At 39.4% G+C, this 19,142-nt stretch overlaps 1 protein-coding gene across 1 annotated transcript in view; it reads left to right on the plus strand.

Annotated features, from left to right (window-relative positions):
- LOC101849458 (neprilysin-like) overlaps nucleotides 1–6,351 on the plus strand; it is a 39,105-nt gene extending 32,754 nt beyond the window's left edge. Inside the window, exons 20-27 of the mRNA XM_013082260.2 lie at nucleotides 82–203; nucleotides 763–814; nucleotides 1,596–1,663; nucleotides 2,514–2,644; nucleotides 3,457–3,522; nucleotides 4,267–4,365; nucleotides 5,441–5,517; nucleotides 6,195–6,351. Coding sequence (XP_012937714.1) covers nucleotides 82–203; nucleotides 763–814; nucleotides 1,596–1,663; nucleotides 2,514–2,644; nucleotides 3,457–3,522; nucleotides 4,267–4,365; nucleotides 5,441–5,517; nucleotides 6,195–6,294 — 715 coding nt within the window. The 3' untranslated portion in view covers nucleotides 6,295–6,351. The remainder of the gene's footprint in view (nucleotides 1–81; nucleotides 204–762; nucleotides 815–1,595; nucleotides 1,664–2,513; nucleotides 2,645–3,456; nucleotides 3,523–4,266; nucleotides 4,366–5,440; nucleotides 5,518–6,194) is intronic.
- The last annotated feature ends 12,791 nt before the right edge of the window (nucleotides 6,352–19,142 follow it).

The raw sequence follows: 19,142 nt of genomic DNA on the forward strand, positions 1-19,142 counted from the left end.
AGCAGCAGCCTTTTTTCTGGTTTTGTTTATCTTGCAGCATTACAATTTGTACTTTATTAGCACGTTTTTTAAAATGTAACTAACAAATTTTAATATCGGCACTGCTTTCTATACTCAAACAAAGCATCGCTATCGACTTTTCAGATGGTACATGAGCCCCCCAACTGTCAACGCCTACTATAACCAGGTCGGCAATGAAATCGGTGAGTTGGGTAGAATTAATGTATATCCGCAACTTCATAACTTCTTTCTTTTTAAAAAAATGGATGAAAGCAAAATTCCGACCCTCCCCTTATTCTAAATTAACAAGCTTAACTTCAAATGGGTATGACTCCAGTCAGAGTGGAAACCCCTGTTTGTGTGTAGTACATCAAGAACGTTCCTAACGAAAAGCTCAAGTTGCAAGTTTACTTAAACTTAAATTGTTCTTCGTAACATTCTTACACATTCAATCCTTACATTGTTAGAGGCATATTTTTGCTTAATCTATTGCCGTAATGGAAACGTGGGCACGGCACACATGTCTCATCTATTTATTTTTAACAGGGGGGGGTAGGATTGAAAAAAGTGTAAAAGATAAAAAAAAAAGAAGGTATATAAGTTAATTCGACGCGTTAGTCACGAATTATGACATTTTGAAATTTGTCCGAATTATGGATATACAAATATAATAACGCTTTCTTATTCTTATTTTTACCCATTTCTTTTCTTCTGGGTTAACGTCGTTTTATTTATTGTCACCCTCATTTGCTTGATTTACAGTGTTTCCAGCCGGAATTCTTCAGCCACCGTTTTTCAATAAAGATTACCCAAAGTAAGTGAATGTGTACTGACCCACATGGTGTGTGTTTACTCTCCTTAGCGAGCTTAAAAAATGAGATCATTACTTTTTATCACGTAAAAATGTTAACTATTCAAAACATGTACTTTGTTAACAAGTGACATTAATTCTTCTGATAAAATCCCATCAACCCGACCCATCACCCTGGCCTTGAAAACTGTACCTCGGGTATTTTTACCTCCCTTTTCTAGAGAGAAAGATTGTGTGTGTGTGTGTGTGTGTGTGTGTGTGTGTGTGTGTGTGTGTGTGTGTGTGTGTGTGTGTGTGTGTGTGTGTGAGTGTCTGTGTGACGGAGAGGGAGAGAGAATGAGAGAGAGACAAAGGGACAGAGAGACAGAGAGAGAAAAAAAAGAGAGAGAGAGAGAAAGAGAGCGAGAGAGAGAGAGAAAGAGAGAGAGAGAGAGGGGGGGGCAGACAGGCCGAAAGATAGAAAAACAGATAGACAGTAAGAGAAGCAGACAGCTAGAAGAACAGATCCACAGGCAGACAGACACACAGAGAGACAGGCAGACGGACCAAGGGACAGACAGACAGATAGACAGACAGACAGACAGATAGACAGACAGACAGACAGACAGACAGACAGACAGACAGACAGACAGACAGACAGATAGATGGACAGCTGGACAGACAGACAGGTTGACCGAGAGAACCAAGAGGTCACAGGCGGCCCATTGTATTATATTATTCGTGTCATTACAACACTTGAATAAGGGTCTGTTGGATTTGAAAAAACGTTGCCATTCTGTTCCAGGTCCATCAACTTTGGAGCTATTGGCATGGTGATTGGACATGAAATAACCCATGGCTTTGACGATTCAGGTACGATTACTCGCCGAAATAGTGAAATCAAAGAAACAAGAATTTTTTCTGGCCATTGAGCTAATTTATTTTGTTTTTTTATTTTCTTCTTTTTCTTGTTCATTAAAATACTTTTATGTTTAGATTTTACTGAAAAATGTTGATCAAAGGCACGAGCAGTGTAACTGCAGTTTTCAAAGACACTCAAGCTTTGGAAGTCTTCACCTTTTGGGGGACTTTTTTTTTCTACTTTATTCCGGTGACTCCAGGTGACCACCACCCCCTTCGATCGAAAATATTTCGGCTCCCAATTCAAAATAGATGGGTTTTTTTTTTTTTGCAACAAAAGCAAGACAAATCAACAGACTTCAGTGTGATACTTATAATTCCATATGCCCAAAAATGACGAGCGCCCGATTCAACCGCGTTGTGGCACATAAAATAATAGTATACGAGCTGAAAATCATCTAGTTTACTGACTCTCTCTGCAACCTTTCTACTGCTACACCTTGGCTATTTCTTACCCCTGTCTTTCAGCCACACCCCTGCTCTCATGGTAGGTAAAATCTAACCCTAGCCTTCTCGGATAAGGGCAAAAAATCTCGAATGTCCCGTGTCCACGTTGCACACAATAAATATCCCTTGGTGGTCCTAAAATCGATAAGAGTAGGCTTCGGCCCCCACCAGAGCAAAATTCAAAATTCCTACAAAACTGAAACTGTTTAATGTGTCCCGCGCGCTCAAGTGACGTTATTCAGTTGCGAGCTTCGTAAAACACTCACCAAACTAACCAAACAAATTTCATGAATATGTGAAATCAACTCGATACATTATTGAGGTAGTTTCGGCGAATTTGTTATCCTTTTCTCAGGAAGACAGTACGACAAGACCGGAAACTTGAAGCAGTGGTGGAGCGACTCCGCCATCCAAAATTTCAAAGACAAGGCACAGTGTATTGTAGACCAGTATGGTGCTTACGTCATGGAGGAGGCCGGAATGAACGTGAGTGTGCTAAAGGGAAATAACCAAAACTATCTGACTGTAATATAATTTTTACCTTGTTTGTGTATCATTCCTATTGCTGGCATTTGGCAAACAATTGGGAAAAATGTAACACCCCCCCCCCCCCCTTCGAGCCCCCTCTTTTCGCTACTCGTTAAAAATCTTCATATTATGTTTCTTAAAGTTAAAAACATGACGTCACGGCTACCCAAACACAGAGAGGAGACTGCGTATTACGCTTTCTAAGTCAAGTAAGATCCGTAAAGAGGGCTACAGTTTGCTTTGACTACAGTTGTGTTTGCCAAACTAGCTTTTTTGAAGGGAGGTCTATCATTTGATTAATATGATATACCAGATGTTTATGGCGCGATAGACAGTTAGGTTAAGAACGTGTTGCGTTGTTCTAGGACATATTATGGCATGACTTTGCCTTTTTGATAGTGCTCGGTTTAGTTGTAGGCCTCTTTAAACCCTCTGCTGTCTGTACCCAGAGAAGAATACCCCCCCCCCCCAAATAGAAAAAAAAATTATGCCACTGACAGAACAGTTCGAAGACATGATTTTTAAAAGCCCAAAATTTATTTCAACTGGGAAAAGAATACACATCTAGTATTGCAATTTTATGAACTATTGCATATATTGCCACTTCAGTAAGTAAAGAGGAGAGAGGTATCACATTTGATACATTATATTCGTGCAAAGACTGCATATCAAAACACGTCTTTGCCTCTTTGATATTGCATGTTTGAAATTCACTCTTCAGTCGGCTCTGCGTCATATTAATCCATCGTTGTTGTCCAATCGGTTTTCAGCTCAACGGAATCAACACACAGGGAGAGAACATCGCAGACAATGGAGGACTCCAGCAGGCTTTTCGGGTACCAGGGTGCGCCCATTGCGGGTCGGGTCGGGTCGGGTCGGGTCGGGTTGATCGCCCCAACTCGTCGCCTGAAAGCAAACGCGTTTGTTTTTTGAGCCAACGAGTCGGGCACGATCAGCTTGTGCCACGATAGCCGCTTTGCGTCCTCAATCTGGCCCCGAACCGACCCGATCCCCCAATGGGCACCCCGTATTATATGAATTGATCTGAATGACGGGGCATTGTGATTTGTGTTGCCTTTCTTAAAGAGTCTTGTCATGATTTTTTTAGGGAAGGGGGGGGGGGGGGTCTGTTGACTTATTGTGAAAATATATGGAATAATGGCCGGGCCATTTAAAACAACATTATTTTTTTTTAGCGGACGATAACCGTCCACCCGATAGAAAAGAGGGTCAGATTTCTCCGTCCCTCGGTATGCCTCGGGCAGTATCTGCCTCGCTAAACCAGTGGGCACAAGGCCAGAGGAGAAGCTAAGAACAGATACCACCTTTGATCGGAGCCAAAAGACCGAGAAGCGATGACTGTTTCACAGATTCTTTTTTTTTCTATTCAAGAAGTGAGGGAGTGTTTAGTGCTGATGTTTTTCTCATATCGTACTGTCTGTTGTGTTTCAAAGAAAAACCGTTGGGTTCACCGTCACTCTATTTGATAATTTATTATCTTATCTTATCTTATCTTATCTTATCTTATCTTATCTTAATGCTAATACTCTTATGTTTTCCATGCTGCTTCCTCCATCAAGGCCTATAGAAACTGGGTGAAAACAAGAGGAAAAGAGGAACCGACTTTGCCTGGCGTTCCCTACACAAACGACCAGCTGTTCTTCATCAGCAATGCACAGGTAGGTTATGGTTTAGTGTCGGTAGTCTAATGGCTACAGGTCTTGTCAATGTGAGGAGGTTGCAGGTCCGGGGATTCGACCCTTAATTAATAATCATTTTTAAAAATAGTAATAAAATGATAAAAATAATAGTAATAATAATAATGATAATAAAAGTAATAATAATAGAAAAAATAATAATAATTGTATTAATAATAATAATAATAATAATAATGATCCTAATAATAATAATGATAATAATAATAGTAATATTATTAATAATAATAAATACAAATTTTAAACAATAAATTAATTAAATAATACTAATACTAACAGTGGTAATCATAATGATGATAATAAAGATAATAATAATAATAATAATAATAATAATAATAATAATAATAATAATAATAAAATTTATATTTAAAAAAATAATAATAGTAATAATAAACACATATATTTTAAAATATATAATGACAACAATGATAACCATGAAATATAATTTATAATAATAATAATAATAATAATAATAATAATAATAATAATAATAATAATAATAATAATAATAATAATAATAATAATAATGATACTACTAGATCTAGTACTACTATTAGTACAATTAATACTAACAATAATAATAATTATAATGATAATAATGTTGGTAATAGTAATAATAACAATAATAATAATGATAATAATAATAAAACAAAGCAAGGTAATTAATCCAGAGTACGGCCCAGAAAGACACTCTGTGACGTCAAGCGGGCGTGACGTCATACTACTCACGTGTAAAGTCAGGTTTTTCCACGATACCTCTAGTTATACAAACAGCAAATTTAAAAAAAGTAAGTTTATAAACTAACATTGATATAGCGTAATAAAGCCATCCACTTTTGAAATTGACTTATACCTTTTCCTCCTCTTTACATCCACGGGAGATGTGTCTTAAAAATCAACTCATACGTTTTCAACTTATTTCCTTTTAACAGGTTTGATGGTTTTTTTAATCGACTTGTACCTATTCCTCCTCTTTACCTCCACAGCTTTGGTGTCTTTGAAATCGACTTATACCTGTTCGTCCTATTTCCTTCCTCAGGTTTGGTGTGACCTGAGAAGAAAAGAGTCTGTTATACAAGCTATCAGATCGGGCGTCCATAGTCCCGGGCGATATAGGTATGACTTTTAAAAATAGTGCACGCTGTTCTTGAAGCCCAAACCCGAGCATACACGTAAATGAGCTGTCTTGCGAGAACTTAGACACATCTACAAACACAATTTCATAGGTAATCATAAACACACAGTCACAAACATACATGCACACACGCTTAAGTACTTGTAAATGGACATACACACGAATACGTGTTGTTTTAAAAAAATATTATGATCGCAAATGTACACGCATTTGCAAACACTGACAGACACTGAGACGTGTAACAAAAACTTAGTGTATCCCCACTTTCCTGTTCACACACGCTTACACATGCACGCTCTCAATAATTGTTACAATAATGAATACTGAAATTCTCCTCTGCACAAATAATCTTTGTCTTTGATATGTGTTTTTCTTCCATACTTAATTAATTATTCTTTTAACTGTTTCCTAGTAGAATTTTACAAAGTTATTGGAAACAAAGAGAATTCTGTATTTCTTTGTCCGTATGTTACCCTTTATCTCAAAGTCTTCCTAGAAAAGCCCACAGACACTCACAAGCCCACAAGAGTAACTAAAATCGCCCAAAGAAATAAGGAAAATCTACTTCATATGCCAACGCCCTTTAACGAATATGTCATTTTTTCAAAAACTCAAATGTTTTATCCCTTTAAAACGAATTCTATTTTGTTTTCCACAGAGTGATTGGTCCAAACCAGAATTCCGAGGACTTCTCCCAAGTGTTCAACTGTCCCAAAACGTCATTCATGAACCCGGAAAAAAAGTGCGAAGTCTGGTAGAAACGAAGAGAAATAAATGGTTTCTTGGCTCAACCTGACCTTCCTGAAAACTGAAAATAACGAATATTCCGTTTTGCTCTATTAAATTGTACTGATTCCTTACAGTTTGATCAGATTCTATGTACATCGGTAGATTAAAAGGTGCTATGTCCTTCACCTTCTATTTTGCAGTCGTAGATAGCAAAAGGGGTGGAATTGGTGAAAACATGTATATTGTATTATAGTAGCGCTAGTAAACATAATACTATGCATATTAGCGAAATCATTTATATTATTTGTAGTTATAAAACTCAAGACTTGTAACGGTGCAGGTAGGGTAAGAATTATAACTGTCTCGTTACGCAGAAGTTTTTGATTATACGCAAAGATGAAAGATAAGATAATACAGCAGAACCAAAAAGTAACAATGCCATTAAAATTTAGTTTTCGGTGTAAGGTGTGGCAAGGAACTCGACAGCTGGTTTTTATTTTAGCGAGTTATTATTTAATTTAGACAGGATCATGTCCATTGTTACACTCAGTTCTATTACACCTATCGTTCAGTGTCAGTATCTGTCATCATTGCTATTTATTAGAGGGAATGTACCATGGTAAGATAAGATAAGATATGATAAGATAGTATGAGATTGGATAAGATAGGATAAGATAAAAATAAAACAAGAATAAGATGATACGTTATTGTCCCAGAGATATTTTTCTCAGCTAGACAGGAATGCAAAAAACACATATAGATGTACATAGAATCCACATTATACTACTTGCATACAAATTTGATATGGAGAGAAAAATAAAGCTGATTATAAAACACATACCACATCAGTTACATCTTTCCACCTCATGAATGAATTTATTACAGACCTCTCGAGTTATACTCGTAGATCGTAGATGTATTCGAATTATATGACGTGGTTTAAAAAATGAACACCAATGCACAGTAATGATAAAAAAAAATATAATTTTAAAAAGCTTTTAAAAAATGGGGTAATACGACAAGGATGTAAGATTTGGAAGCAAAGAAAGAGTGATCTTGCAGCTCCCATACCATTTAGTAGCGTGACGGCTGTTGCGGTGTATCTGAATTGTTAAACAGAGGTTCGTGGCTCGAATCCGAAAAGGGTCCTTATCTCGCACTCGCTCTAATAGTATAATACTATTACTGATATCCTGGCAATTTTCTTTACCTTAAAGAAAGAAAATGGTGGAATGCTACTTCTTCCCTATAGTCCTATATGGCGTTGAAACCTGGACTTTAACAAAGACAGAAGAAAGCAAAATAGCTTTCTTTGAGGTGTGGTGCACCGCAAAATGGCCTGAATTAGCTAGAAAGCAAAAAAGACATGCAAGGGTGTGTCAGATTCACCACACAAGACAAACCCTGCTTAATGAAATAAAATGTATTTAAAAAACACAATATTTTAGTCCCTTAAAACGACACGAGACCATTGTGAAAGATGGGCTTGAAGGAAGGGTAAGGGCTGGAGAGCCAGGAAAAACAAAGACAAGAAACACGGATAGACAACGTAAAAACATGGACTGACCTGGTTATAGCCGAATGTGCAACGGCTACTCGCGACCACGAAGAAGGGAGAGTCATTACATGTCAACCTCTGAGTCAGGGATGACACTCCAGAAGTCAGAAGAAGTTTAGAGCAGCGGGCAAATCTGCCCTCAAGTTGTCTTTGAGAGATTTTGCTGGTTGCATTGAAATTTATAATAATTTGGTGAGCAACTTTCCTATGTGTTTGGTTTCTTTTGGGGTTTCTTTCTTTTTAATAAAAAAAATCTTTTTATTTGTGTGTGTGTGTGTGTGTGTGTGTGTGTGTGTGTGTGTGCGTGTGTGTTTTATTATTTTATGTATATTTTTCTTTGGGGCGGGGGAGGGGGGATAGAGGGGGGGATCGGTCACTTGTATTAGGTGCCACAAATTTTAAAAGTTTAAACTGTCCTTATTGGACAAGAAAGAGCCACAGAAACGATGCAACCTACCGTTCAAATAATCAAAATGGGACAAAGAATAAAGAATTTACCAAGGTTCAAATTCATCAAAAAACGTAGAAACGCGTCCCACACAGCAAGCAAAACGAGGTCAAAAGCAGGGCTCTGAAAAAGAGGTGGGATACTCGACCGCAAAGAAGCTAGAAAAGGAAGACTCTGGGTAGCTACAGAAGGGGGAGGGTACGTGGATGAATGCCGCTGTCCTAGCAACAGATGTTTATTATGGATTTGAAAGAGGCGAGGAGACACACTTTGATAGCAACGCTTGACCTCGAGGATGTCTACAATAGGGTTGAGTAGTATGATGTCCTTTTGAGAACAATGATCACCTGAAAATTAACCCTCAGCTTGTGATACGGGTATGTGAGGCATTGCTGAAGAGGAGAGTTGCAATACGGCTAGGACACTGGACATCTGACACCAGAAATATCTCACCTGGTTTGCCACAGGGATCATCACTTTCACCAGTGTTATTCAACATATACTCAGTTGGAATCACTTCTGGATAGTTGGAGGCCCAGGGTGTGTGCTGAGCTTTGCGAATGATGTCTTCGTATACAGACAGAGTAAGGACTGGCAAGAAACAGCTAACGCAGTGCAACAGGGGCTGGCTCGAATTGGGCAACGGCGTGCAGACCACGACGGTAAACTCCACCCCGACATGGCCTATGTGCTGTGGTGCTCGCTGAATAATCACGCAGTGAAAACAGAGATGCCCACAGTCACCATCAACGACAGGGTCCTGAAGCATTCACTGAGGTATCTAGGTATCATCTGTGACAGATCACTCTCAGGTAAAGAAAACATAACCAGGATCGTTACAAGAGCCAGAAAAGGTTTTACTGCATGCACTGAAAACCATGGCGTGTAACAGAAAGCCAAACAGAATTTTAGCCATGCTCTACCAGACTTTTGTGCTGTCTGTGATAGACTATAGCCTCGGTCTCCTCACTTTGTCAACGTGCAGCTGAAACGCCTCGAAAGAATTCAGAACGAAGGTATGCAGATTGTTCTAGGGTACACGCGAGACACATCCTGTGAGGCTATGCGTTATCTCATGGACCTCCCAGCCATGGTACGACGTCACAAGATTGCTCAGGTGACAGCATATTTTAGAGTCAGCACTGATGATCAGCACCCACTGCATGATAAAGTGGGAAGAACTGTACGCACACGTCTGTTTAGAGGGATTGAATGGATGAATGAGGCAGCGACGACTTTTGCTAAATGCTGTGAAGTGCAAGACACCTGAAGGGGCCGCGCATGGGTCTGCGTCACTGACACATTTGAGCAGTATACTCGAATGGTAGCAACGTTAGGCAGAGAATGTCGTGAGTGACCAGAGGGAGCAGCCAATGCCGAGTAGAGACGCTGATAGAGGAGAACAGTGAACAGGGTGACGTAGTCGTCTTCACAGATGGATCAGTAGAGCATGGAGTCAAGTCTGGATGGGCTTTCTGCGCCCGTGTAAACGGAGTCATGAAGAGAGAGCAGTCAGGCGCTACTAGTATAACCAAGTCCAGCATATTCATGGAAATGAAAGCCATCACAGAAGCCCTTAACTGGATTAAGACGACAGAGCATCAGTCTGCCGTCCTCGTCACCGACTCGATGAGAACCCTCGAAAAAGTGAAGAAACACAGTTATAATGTATGCTGACGAGCGAGAGGCAATACGAAGCAGCAGACTCACAAGGGTTGTATGGATATTTAGCCCTGGTCATGCAGGACGTCAAGGCAATGAACATGCCGATAAGCTAGTCGGCCAGGCTGACATTGGCGGCACCATGCAAGTAGATCCACCAACAGTCATGGCAGATTTGACACCATGGTTCAACGACCACAGAGTCGATGAAGGCACCACGTCAAACACAATGGAAAGACTAAGGGAAGCTGGCGTCTCTAGAGGATCGGGGAGAGACAGCAACCTACGAGGAAAAGCCAGAAGAATATCAAACCAGCTGATGACTGGCGCGATCAGAAAGCAGACCCTTTCATGGATCCTAGAGAGGAGGGAGGAGCAGCTATGGCATCGTGCCGCCTGCAATGATGCTTATTCTCCAACCAAGTAAGTAAATAGTAAGAACCACCCATCGCCACTGACTGTAATCAGATCCTTATGGCACAGTCGTCAATTGCCAAAACTGCCATCATAAAATCGTTCGGCCTCTGGGAGTTTCTTGGCACACCTTTTGGCTTAAAGAACGCAGCACAGGCTTTTCAACGTCTCGTGGATTGCGTTCTAAGGGACATTCCCTTCAACTTCGCCAACATCGACGACATCCTCGTAACAAGACACTCACGGGAAGGTCATTTCAAACACGTGCGACAACGTTTCCAACTCGTTTCGTTCAATGGTTTGGTCATCAACAAAGCCAAGTGTGTTTTTGGAGAAAATGAGTTAGATTTCCTTGGACATCGTGTCACCACTAAGGGAATACGCCCCCTCCCTGACCTGGTAGCGGCCCTACGTGACTGTGCTGCCCCTACAGACCACACAAGCCTTCAGGGTCCTACACTTGTACGTTCTAACCAGGCGGTTTTAAGGCGCGTCATCCACATCACGTATGGTGTAACCGCAGCGAGTGTACTGACAATGACGATTTGCTTGTACATACATACATACATACATACATACACACACACACACACACACACACACACACACACGCACATACATACATACATACATACATACATACATACATACATACATACATACATACATATAATCAAATTGCAGTGTCAAAGAATGCAGATCCATATTGCTTTAGTATACAAAATGTGCTGATTTACGTTTAAAACCTGAACAACAGTATAGCTGTAGATCTACTACAGATGTGTATTATTTAGGCTTATATATATATATTATAAGCATATATTATATATTATAAGCCTACATATTATGTAGGCTTATAATATATAATATATGCTTATAATATACATACATACATACATACATACATACATACATACATACATACATACATATATATATATATAATATATAATATATATATTATAAAAAGCTTTACGGTTTTCAGAGGTCTGTCAAAGCTACAGACGTTACTACAACACAGAAAGTATGGAAATTTACACAAGTTGTCCATAATAGCACCTTGTAGTGCCTTTTAATACTTTGGTAGTCCAACAACCCTGTCTCTATAAAATACCTTATGTGCTCAGTAAAGAGACTGTCAGGCGAGAGGGAGGCGCCGAAACCTGCCACCTGCTCCCACTGCCTTGTGGGTTAGTGCTTTTGGACAAAGGCTAGCGGAGTAAACCGTACAAAAATCCAGCAGAAGGCAAGGGGAAACCACTGCTGTATTCTTTCCCTAGAACATTATGGATCATAGATACTGGACAAGATGACAACATGGCTGGGAGCAGCAAGAACAACAGACACCATTGCTGCTTCGAAAGACAGATGGAAGTGGAGGTCCATGATCGCCCACGCCAGTCGGCAAGGCACCGGATGATGATGAGTCCAACAATTAATGCATTTTTAAAAAATGTTTTTTGATCGTACCTAAACTAACTTAATTTTCGTGCACATTCAACAAATATTACAGTCTGCGCAGAGATTTTTTATTAGACCAAATACCGTAGTTAAGTCTTAGTTTTTTTGTTTGTTTAAATCTTAAACTTTTTTTTTTACCTGACTGCATGAGCCGCTAGACTGAGTTGTTTTCAGTTCAGTGGTCAGTGGGTGACAGTGGGTTTATTTTGATTTCTTTCATATCTTCCATCATTGAGATTGCATGCGTTTCAATTTGCTGTCGCTTTTTCATTAAATACCATGGTTATATTACTTAGTTTACAAACCCCCCAAAAACGTTGCTTTAAAACTACTGAACTATTTCTCAAAAAAAGCTGATCGAGGCCGTCTCTTTTATTTTAAAACAAATCCCGAAAGAAGGACAAGACATGTATGTGTATAAAGGGAGAGGTGAGGGGGGGGGTGCCCAGTGTTATGCCCATTAGTGCTTCAAATTTAGCTCTCTGTTGATCCCTGCTGTTGGGTTTGACCAAACTGTATTCCCTCCCCCTCTGAAATTTCTGGCTGAGCCCCAGCAACTACACCCTGTATTGTTTAAGGTTTTAGCATTGTACCGTGCTTGCTATAAAAAGTGTGCGGTGTTGAGTTTAATGAGCAATTAATTAGCCTACTAACGTTTATATAGACAACACCTCTTCATTTTTTTTCTCAAATGCACGAAAATCGAGATTTTTTAGGCCTTTTAGAATTCAGTGTCGCATGCAAAAAAATCAGAGAGATTCGCCTTTTAGATTCGGTGTAATGAGGTTGAAAAGTTGTCCATTTGGTGTTGTCCGGACTATAGAGCCGAGCGAAGTGAGGGAAGATGCCATCTGGAGATTGGGTCAGTTAGGCTAAATCTAAGTCTCTATCAAGATCTGGGCAGATTAAGAAATTTTAAACCAAAACATGACCAGGGCCGAGCGAAGTTTAAACCAAAAGGTGACTAGATCTAGAGCCTAGCGAAAGGAGTGAAGATGCCATCTTGAGATTGGGTCAGGTAAGCTAGATCTAAGTCTAGATCTATATATCTAGATCTAGACAGATTAAGAACATGCCATCTTGAGATAGGGTCGGACGCTAATCTCGCCAGATCCAACGGCAAGCAGGCCTAGATCTACCGTTGCAAGATAATATAGATCTAAATTTTGATCAAAATCATAGGCATGATTAGGCTAATCGACAACAGCGTCCCCCAGCTCTAAATGAGAGCGCAGACAATCCGCTTCCACCTCACGAACTTTCCAGAATGACATTAATTTGTCGATTTTGCAATGCAAGGAAGAAAATAAGTCTATTTGCTACATACATAGACAGGTGAATTGACCACCTTTACCCCCGCCTCCGACAATTCTGAAGGATCTTCTGACTCAAAACACCCCTGAGGCAAAACATTTTAGGAAAAAAACATTAAGAGCTTTCAATTCAAGTCTGACTTTTGTTGTTATGAATACTGTCACCTACCGTGAACTAGCTTTGCAAAACATGCCTCCCGCTCGGAACTTAGTTGTTTGAGGGTTTTTGAATGAGAAAACACACTTTCAATTCTCAAAAGTCGATACAATTCATATTATGTAAGTGTGGAAATTATCAAAGAATCCCTAAAATAATGATGGGAGGGGACGCAGGCTTGAAAACACTCGGCTGAAAACTTCCCAAATTGAAGTAAGAGAGGTGTGATGTATTCACGTAAGTTGGTTGTGGCGTTTGACGGGAAGGAACAGAACTTTACGTTTGTTGAACCAAAGGACGTCATATAGACATGTTTTTGGAAGATAGCGTGAGCAGAACACGAGTTTTGAAATCGGCCTCATTCATGTCAGTGGGCACGGGTAGTTCTCCAACTCAATTTCATGACTTAATTGATTTGCACAGTCTATCCGCAAGGGCTTAAAGTACGGACAATGAGTTTTTGCGAGGACTTTTACCCTAGCTTGAGATGTAGATCTAGTTAAGAAATTCAAGACCTTCATCAGTCTAGTTAGATATTTACATCTACAGTTTAGCCATTAAAATGAAAGAATAGCTGACGATTTTTTTTAGATTTGTGCTTGCAAAATAATACCCTTTTTTATAATTAAATGCCTCTCAATGATAGTTTCTACTGAAGATGTTCCCTAATGTAATTACATTTAAATTATTTCAAGTTTTAAGCATTCACATACCGGTGTCCAGTGAGCTCACATTAACATTTTGATTTTCGAAAGTTCGATTTAAGTAAATTAAAGCTTATATCGGCCCCAATTTCAGTATGTTCTCATCAAAAATAGACGTTTTTAAACGTTTTTCTTCGACTTTAGGGTATTTATATTGTTTATGCTCTCACGGAGGTACAGAGAACATTGATATAAACATGTTGATGTGGAATTCATTCAAATCTGCCAATTAAGTACTGAATTATTGCTGACGTCTTCGTTATTTTTTCTCCAAAATGTTACAATTTTCCTGTTAGGAAAAGATGTGATTTTGGAGGATAAACGGATTTGAAAAAGGCATAACGTTCATCGTAATACATATCTCTTGAACTTTTGAAAAGACCAGTGATCATTGAGTATTGCTCTCTCGGTTGAACAAGATTTGTTGAGGGGTTTTTTTAAATTCCCGGAACTGCTACTTTGAAAGAGCAATGGGTATCACATGTGTTTGATCAGGGGGTCCATTGATTGTACTTTCAGTGTAGATGGCACTTAAAGATTCTTAGAGGTTGATGGCAGAAAATTGTGTTAATTTCAGTTTGGACATTTTCTTTGGTCGGTTCTTCAGTAATACACAAACTTTGTTTGCTTCACTGGTTAGAGCCAAATCTGTGAAGAGACTTTGAATATTTCTCTGCTTTTACAGTACCAAAACAGTCCGGTTAGAATATGGGGAACTTGTCTGTGTCAGTTTGAAATGAAAGACAAAGTCCCTATCTAAGTTCCCAATATTTGGAACAAAAGAAAAAGGGGAATGTAGATTTACCCAAAGTACAATGTCTAAACCAAGAACACCACCCACATCTGCATCATTTATGCAATTTTCATATTCCAGTCAAATGTCCTGGGTGCCTGTTTTCTTGGAAAATAATCAAGTTTACTTTCTTTATAACCAAAATATGCCGGGTGTGTGAGAAATGATAGAAGGTGACAATTTAACCCCCACTCGACCTTCAACATGACAATGTTTTAAGATAAGATACATCTTTATTGTCCAGATCATGGCACTTTGGTTTGGTTTTCACCACGTACACACACAGGTACACATACACGCGCACACACACACACACACACACACACACACACACACACACACACACACACACTCACACACACACACACACACACACACACCCCCACACACACACATATACATACTCACACACGCATACGCACGCACATATGCACACCTATCCACACACAATATAAACATCAATAGTGTAATGATGATGTATGTATGTGAGCTTATATTATCATGCTGTTTTTCGTATGTTTTCTTGTTTTCTATTCAACACAGGCTACAGATGGGGATGAGCCAGGCAGCCCCAACAGTGAAGTGACGTATGAATTACTTGGTGCTAGTCCAAGCCAAGTGTTTTCATACTTCTCTATTGATGGTAAAGATGGTGAAATTTCTTTACTGGCTCCACTGGACTTCGAAGAAATGGAATCAATAACATTGTTTATCAGAGCCTCTGACAATGGCACGCCCAGACTTGAAGCCAACACAAGTACCTTTATTGCTGTGAGAGACAGGAATGATGAAGTTCCCAAGTTTCTACAGAGTGTCAATGTTTCCAGTGTTGCCGAAAACAGCTTAATAGGTCAGTTATGCTATTTCACTTAAACGGTTAAGAATTTTAAGTTTAAGAAAACTGTTTGGCTCCTAACGAATTTTAACAACTGAAACTGTTTGTTTGTGGCGGGGTTGCTAAGTGGTGGAATAGTAATTAATAAAGTAGGTGAAGCATGGATCTTATGCTGCCCTGCTGTTTCTAGAGTCCAACGGTGTTATGTCTTAGGTCTGTGCAGTTGTTGTTTTTTTGTTTGCGCTTTGTTTTTATAGTAGTCATTTTATAAAGTGTCCCAGTCTCATTAGTGATTAAAAGTGTTTTAGTTGGGTCTTGGGCATAATTTACAGTGAAAATCTAGAGACATGTTTTTACGTTCCCATCGACACTATTTAGATCATGAAATGATTTTAGGATGCGGGCTTCTAGCCCTGCCTGTCACAGCCAAACCGGGCTGAGACATTTATCCGATATCATGGTCGTGGTTTTGTCGTTCTTATCTTGAAACCACGAGCGGCCAATCTTGCACATTGTCAAGTATTTGAAAGCTTTTAAGAATTGGAGATTTGCGTTTTGCTCAATTTTAGTTGGGGGGGTTCTCGTGTACGGTGTTCGCCTTTCACTCAAATGGTCCCGGGTTTGAGGTCTGACCGCGACGAAAAGAATATTCTCTAAAAATGTTCTCCTTGCACCTTCTTTTCTGTTCTCTAAACAAGGTCTGTCACCTGCATTCATCTCCATTTTGTACCCCACCCCAACCTCCCCACCCACACCACCACTACCCACCTCCAGTCTCTAGGCTCCTTTTTTCTTTACTTCTGACTCTTTCTACAAGCATTGCTTCTCCTGGCTCCTTCTTACTGCCACACTTCTGATCTTAGGGTAGGTAAACACCTAGCTTTCTCGGATAAGCCCGAAAATATCTTGGTTGTCCCGTGTGCAAGTTGCGTACGTTATATGGACAGACGTTTCATGGGGCCCATCAACTGAATTCTGAACCCTGGTCCCTTATAAATGGGTGCGAACGGTGTGAGTTTGACCTAGAGTGGTTGTTTTGTCTGGGAATTTTCAGGTCCTAATTGATGGAACATTTCCATTTTTGACACCAAACGAGGCTTTAAGGGCACTTTAACTTTATTTCCGCTCCTTGTACGAAACTTACGAAATGAGTGGGTTGTGAGGTAATGTTCAATACAAAAAGTTATCTGCTATTTACTTATCTTAACCATGATCTCAGGAGGCAAAGGATTCTTTGTGGGGCTAGCAGGTCGGGTCCAGGACCTCGGAAACTCATTTTCATTACTCTGAGCACTTTTTACTTTTGGTATTTTCCGACCCCTCATTCAGTCTAGATTATATTGACACTTGTCGCTGAGTGATTAACATTGGCAGAATTCAATTTTATTGTGTTCTAAGTTGTGAACAAACATGTTCGATGTATAACCTTAGTTTTTCTCAAAACACACCTTTTCACCACTTTTTGCTTGCATATGCCATTTTTTTCTCCGCCATTTTTTTTTATTTAAAAGAACACAGAGACTTGAAATGTGCATGTAGTTAGAGAAATGGCCTGCACTTGTAGTGGGCTAGTTAGATTCATACATTTCATTTTAGAATTCTTTTTACAATTTTTTTAAATGCCAAAAATAATTTTTAAGTATCAGATTCCATATTCCCAACTTTGAGAACAATTTTGGATACTTTGTAAGCATAGAATCAAAAATCAAAATAGCCAGCTGCAAGCACTTATTTTGTATGACATTTTGGAATTTTTAGAATTTTAAAAAGTTAAAAACTGTCGAAATGGTTGAGAAAAATGTTTCTATCCAATTTTCAAGATGGCTGACGTTTCCAATGAAACGGCTTACGTAATCGAACGTGTCAAGAGTTAAACATGAATCTTTTTGTCTCTTATTTACTGCCTGTTACAAAAGTAGTTTCAGTTTGTCTTAAGTTAAAAATGTTGTCCCGTCAATATCGAGCCCCCTTTAGAAAACTATCTGCAAACTTCTGTTGGCCTGTTAGACTACTGTAGCTTGTAATATGGCCCAATCGTAGGACTTTGAGGGGTAGTGCGTCGTGCTGCAAAAATGGGGACATGGCTGAAAATGGGTTGTTTTTTACGGGCTATGTGCAGCGAAACTATTTTGTGGATTTATCTAAACTGAATGTCTGACAAATTCCTTTTGACTCCCAAATGTTGTGTACAAATTTGAAACCCAAAACATTAGTGTGTTGGAAATTATTTACAAAAAAGTTGTAAAGTTTTTTTGGGGGATCACACTCTATTTGATCAAACGTTTCTCTGCTATTGTCAACAGGAACATTAGTGGCCAGTGTCACGGCAACTGATGCTGACGCCAGCGAACCAAACAATGTGATCAGCTACACCATTGACACTCTTAGCAAAACGAAGTTTAGCGTCAACGAATCCACTGGAGAGATTTCCATTCAAGCAACCCTGGATCGTGAACAGAAAGACTCTTACACAATCACTGTGACAGCCAGAGACCATGGATATCCTATTCAGACCTCTACAGCAATGGTTAAAGTCTCTTTCACAGATGTGAATGATTCTCCTCCGAAGTTTGACTTGCAGGCAGAGCTTTGGATAGTAAACTGAATGTGTGATAAACATGATGTATACACGTATCATAAGAAGATAACCGAGGAATAAATTTAATCAGAAATATGTTTGAAATTCTCGATTGTTTCATTTATTGTTTTTGTATGATTTTTTAAATCTGAGATACCACATACATACAATAAATGTGTGTGTGTGTGTGTGTGTGTGTGTGTGTGTGTGTGTGTGTGTGTGTGTGTGTGTGTGTGTGTGTGTGTGTGTGTGTGCATGAGTATGTGAAATGGTGTTCGTTGGATGTGCGTTTGTGTTGCTGTGTTTGTGAAAATGTAGTTGTTTAAGTATGCTTAAACATACACATTATAGGCACTCTGTGTGTGTGTGTGTGTGTGTGTGTGTGTGTGTGTGTGTGTGTGTGTGTGTGTGTGCATTTCTCTCTCTCTCTCTCTCTCTCTCTCTCTCTCTCTCTCTCTCTCTCTCTCACTCACTCTGTGTGTGTGTGTGTGTGTGTGTGTGCGCGTGTGTGTATATGTGTGCTTGCATGCGTGTGTGTGCGTGTGTGTGGGTGTGTGTGTGTGTGTGTGTGTGTGTGTGTGTGCTTTAAATAAAAGAGAGACATGCTTGTAGTGCCGTTTTAACACCATTTCTTGTTGTAATAAACGAGTAATAATGATGATAACTCACAGTCCGCGCAAATAAAGCGGCTAAAGTGGGATCGGATCATTTTCTCTCCTTAGCGACAATCAAACTGAAATTAAAATGGCGAGTGAAATCTGAAAAAAAACGCTTTGATTCAACGAAACTGAGCAAACTAGACGTTGCTGCAGAACTGAGAATAAAGCTGTCGAACAAATATGAAGAGATACTGTCAATTTATGAACATTGTGATGATACATATGAAGATCTATAGAGTGCCATAAAAGAAGCATAATATTATGTTTCCACCGCGGAAGAAGTTCTTGGGTATGA

The sequence above is a fragment of the Aplysia californica genome, unplaced genomic scaffold (assembly GCF_000002075.1).
Source record: "Aplysia californica isolate F4 #8 unplaced genomic scaffold, AplCal3.0 scaffold00166, whole genome shotgun sequence".
NCBI lineage: Eukaryota > Metazoa > Mollusca > Gastropoda > Aplysiida > Aplysiidae > Aplysia > Aplysia californica.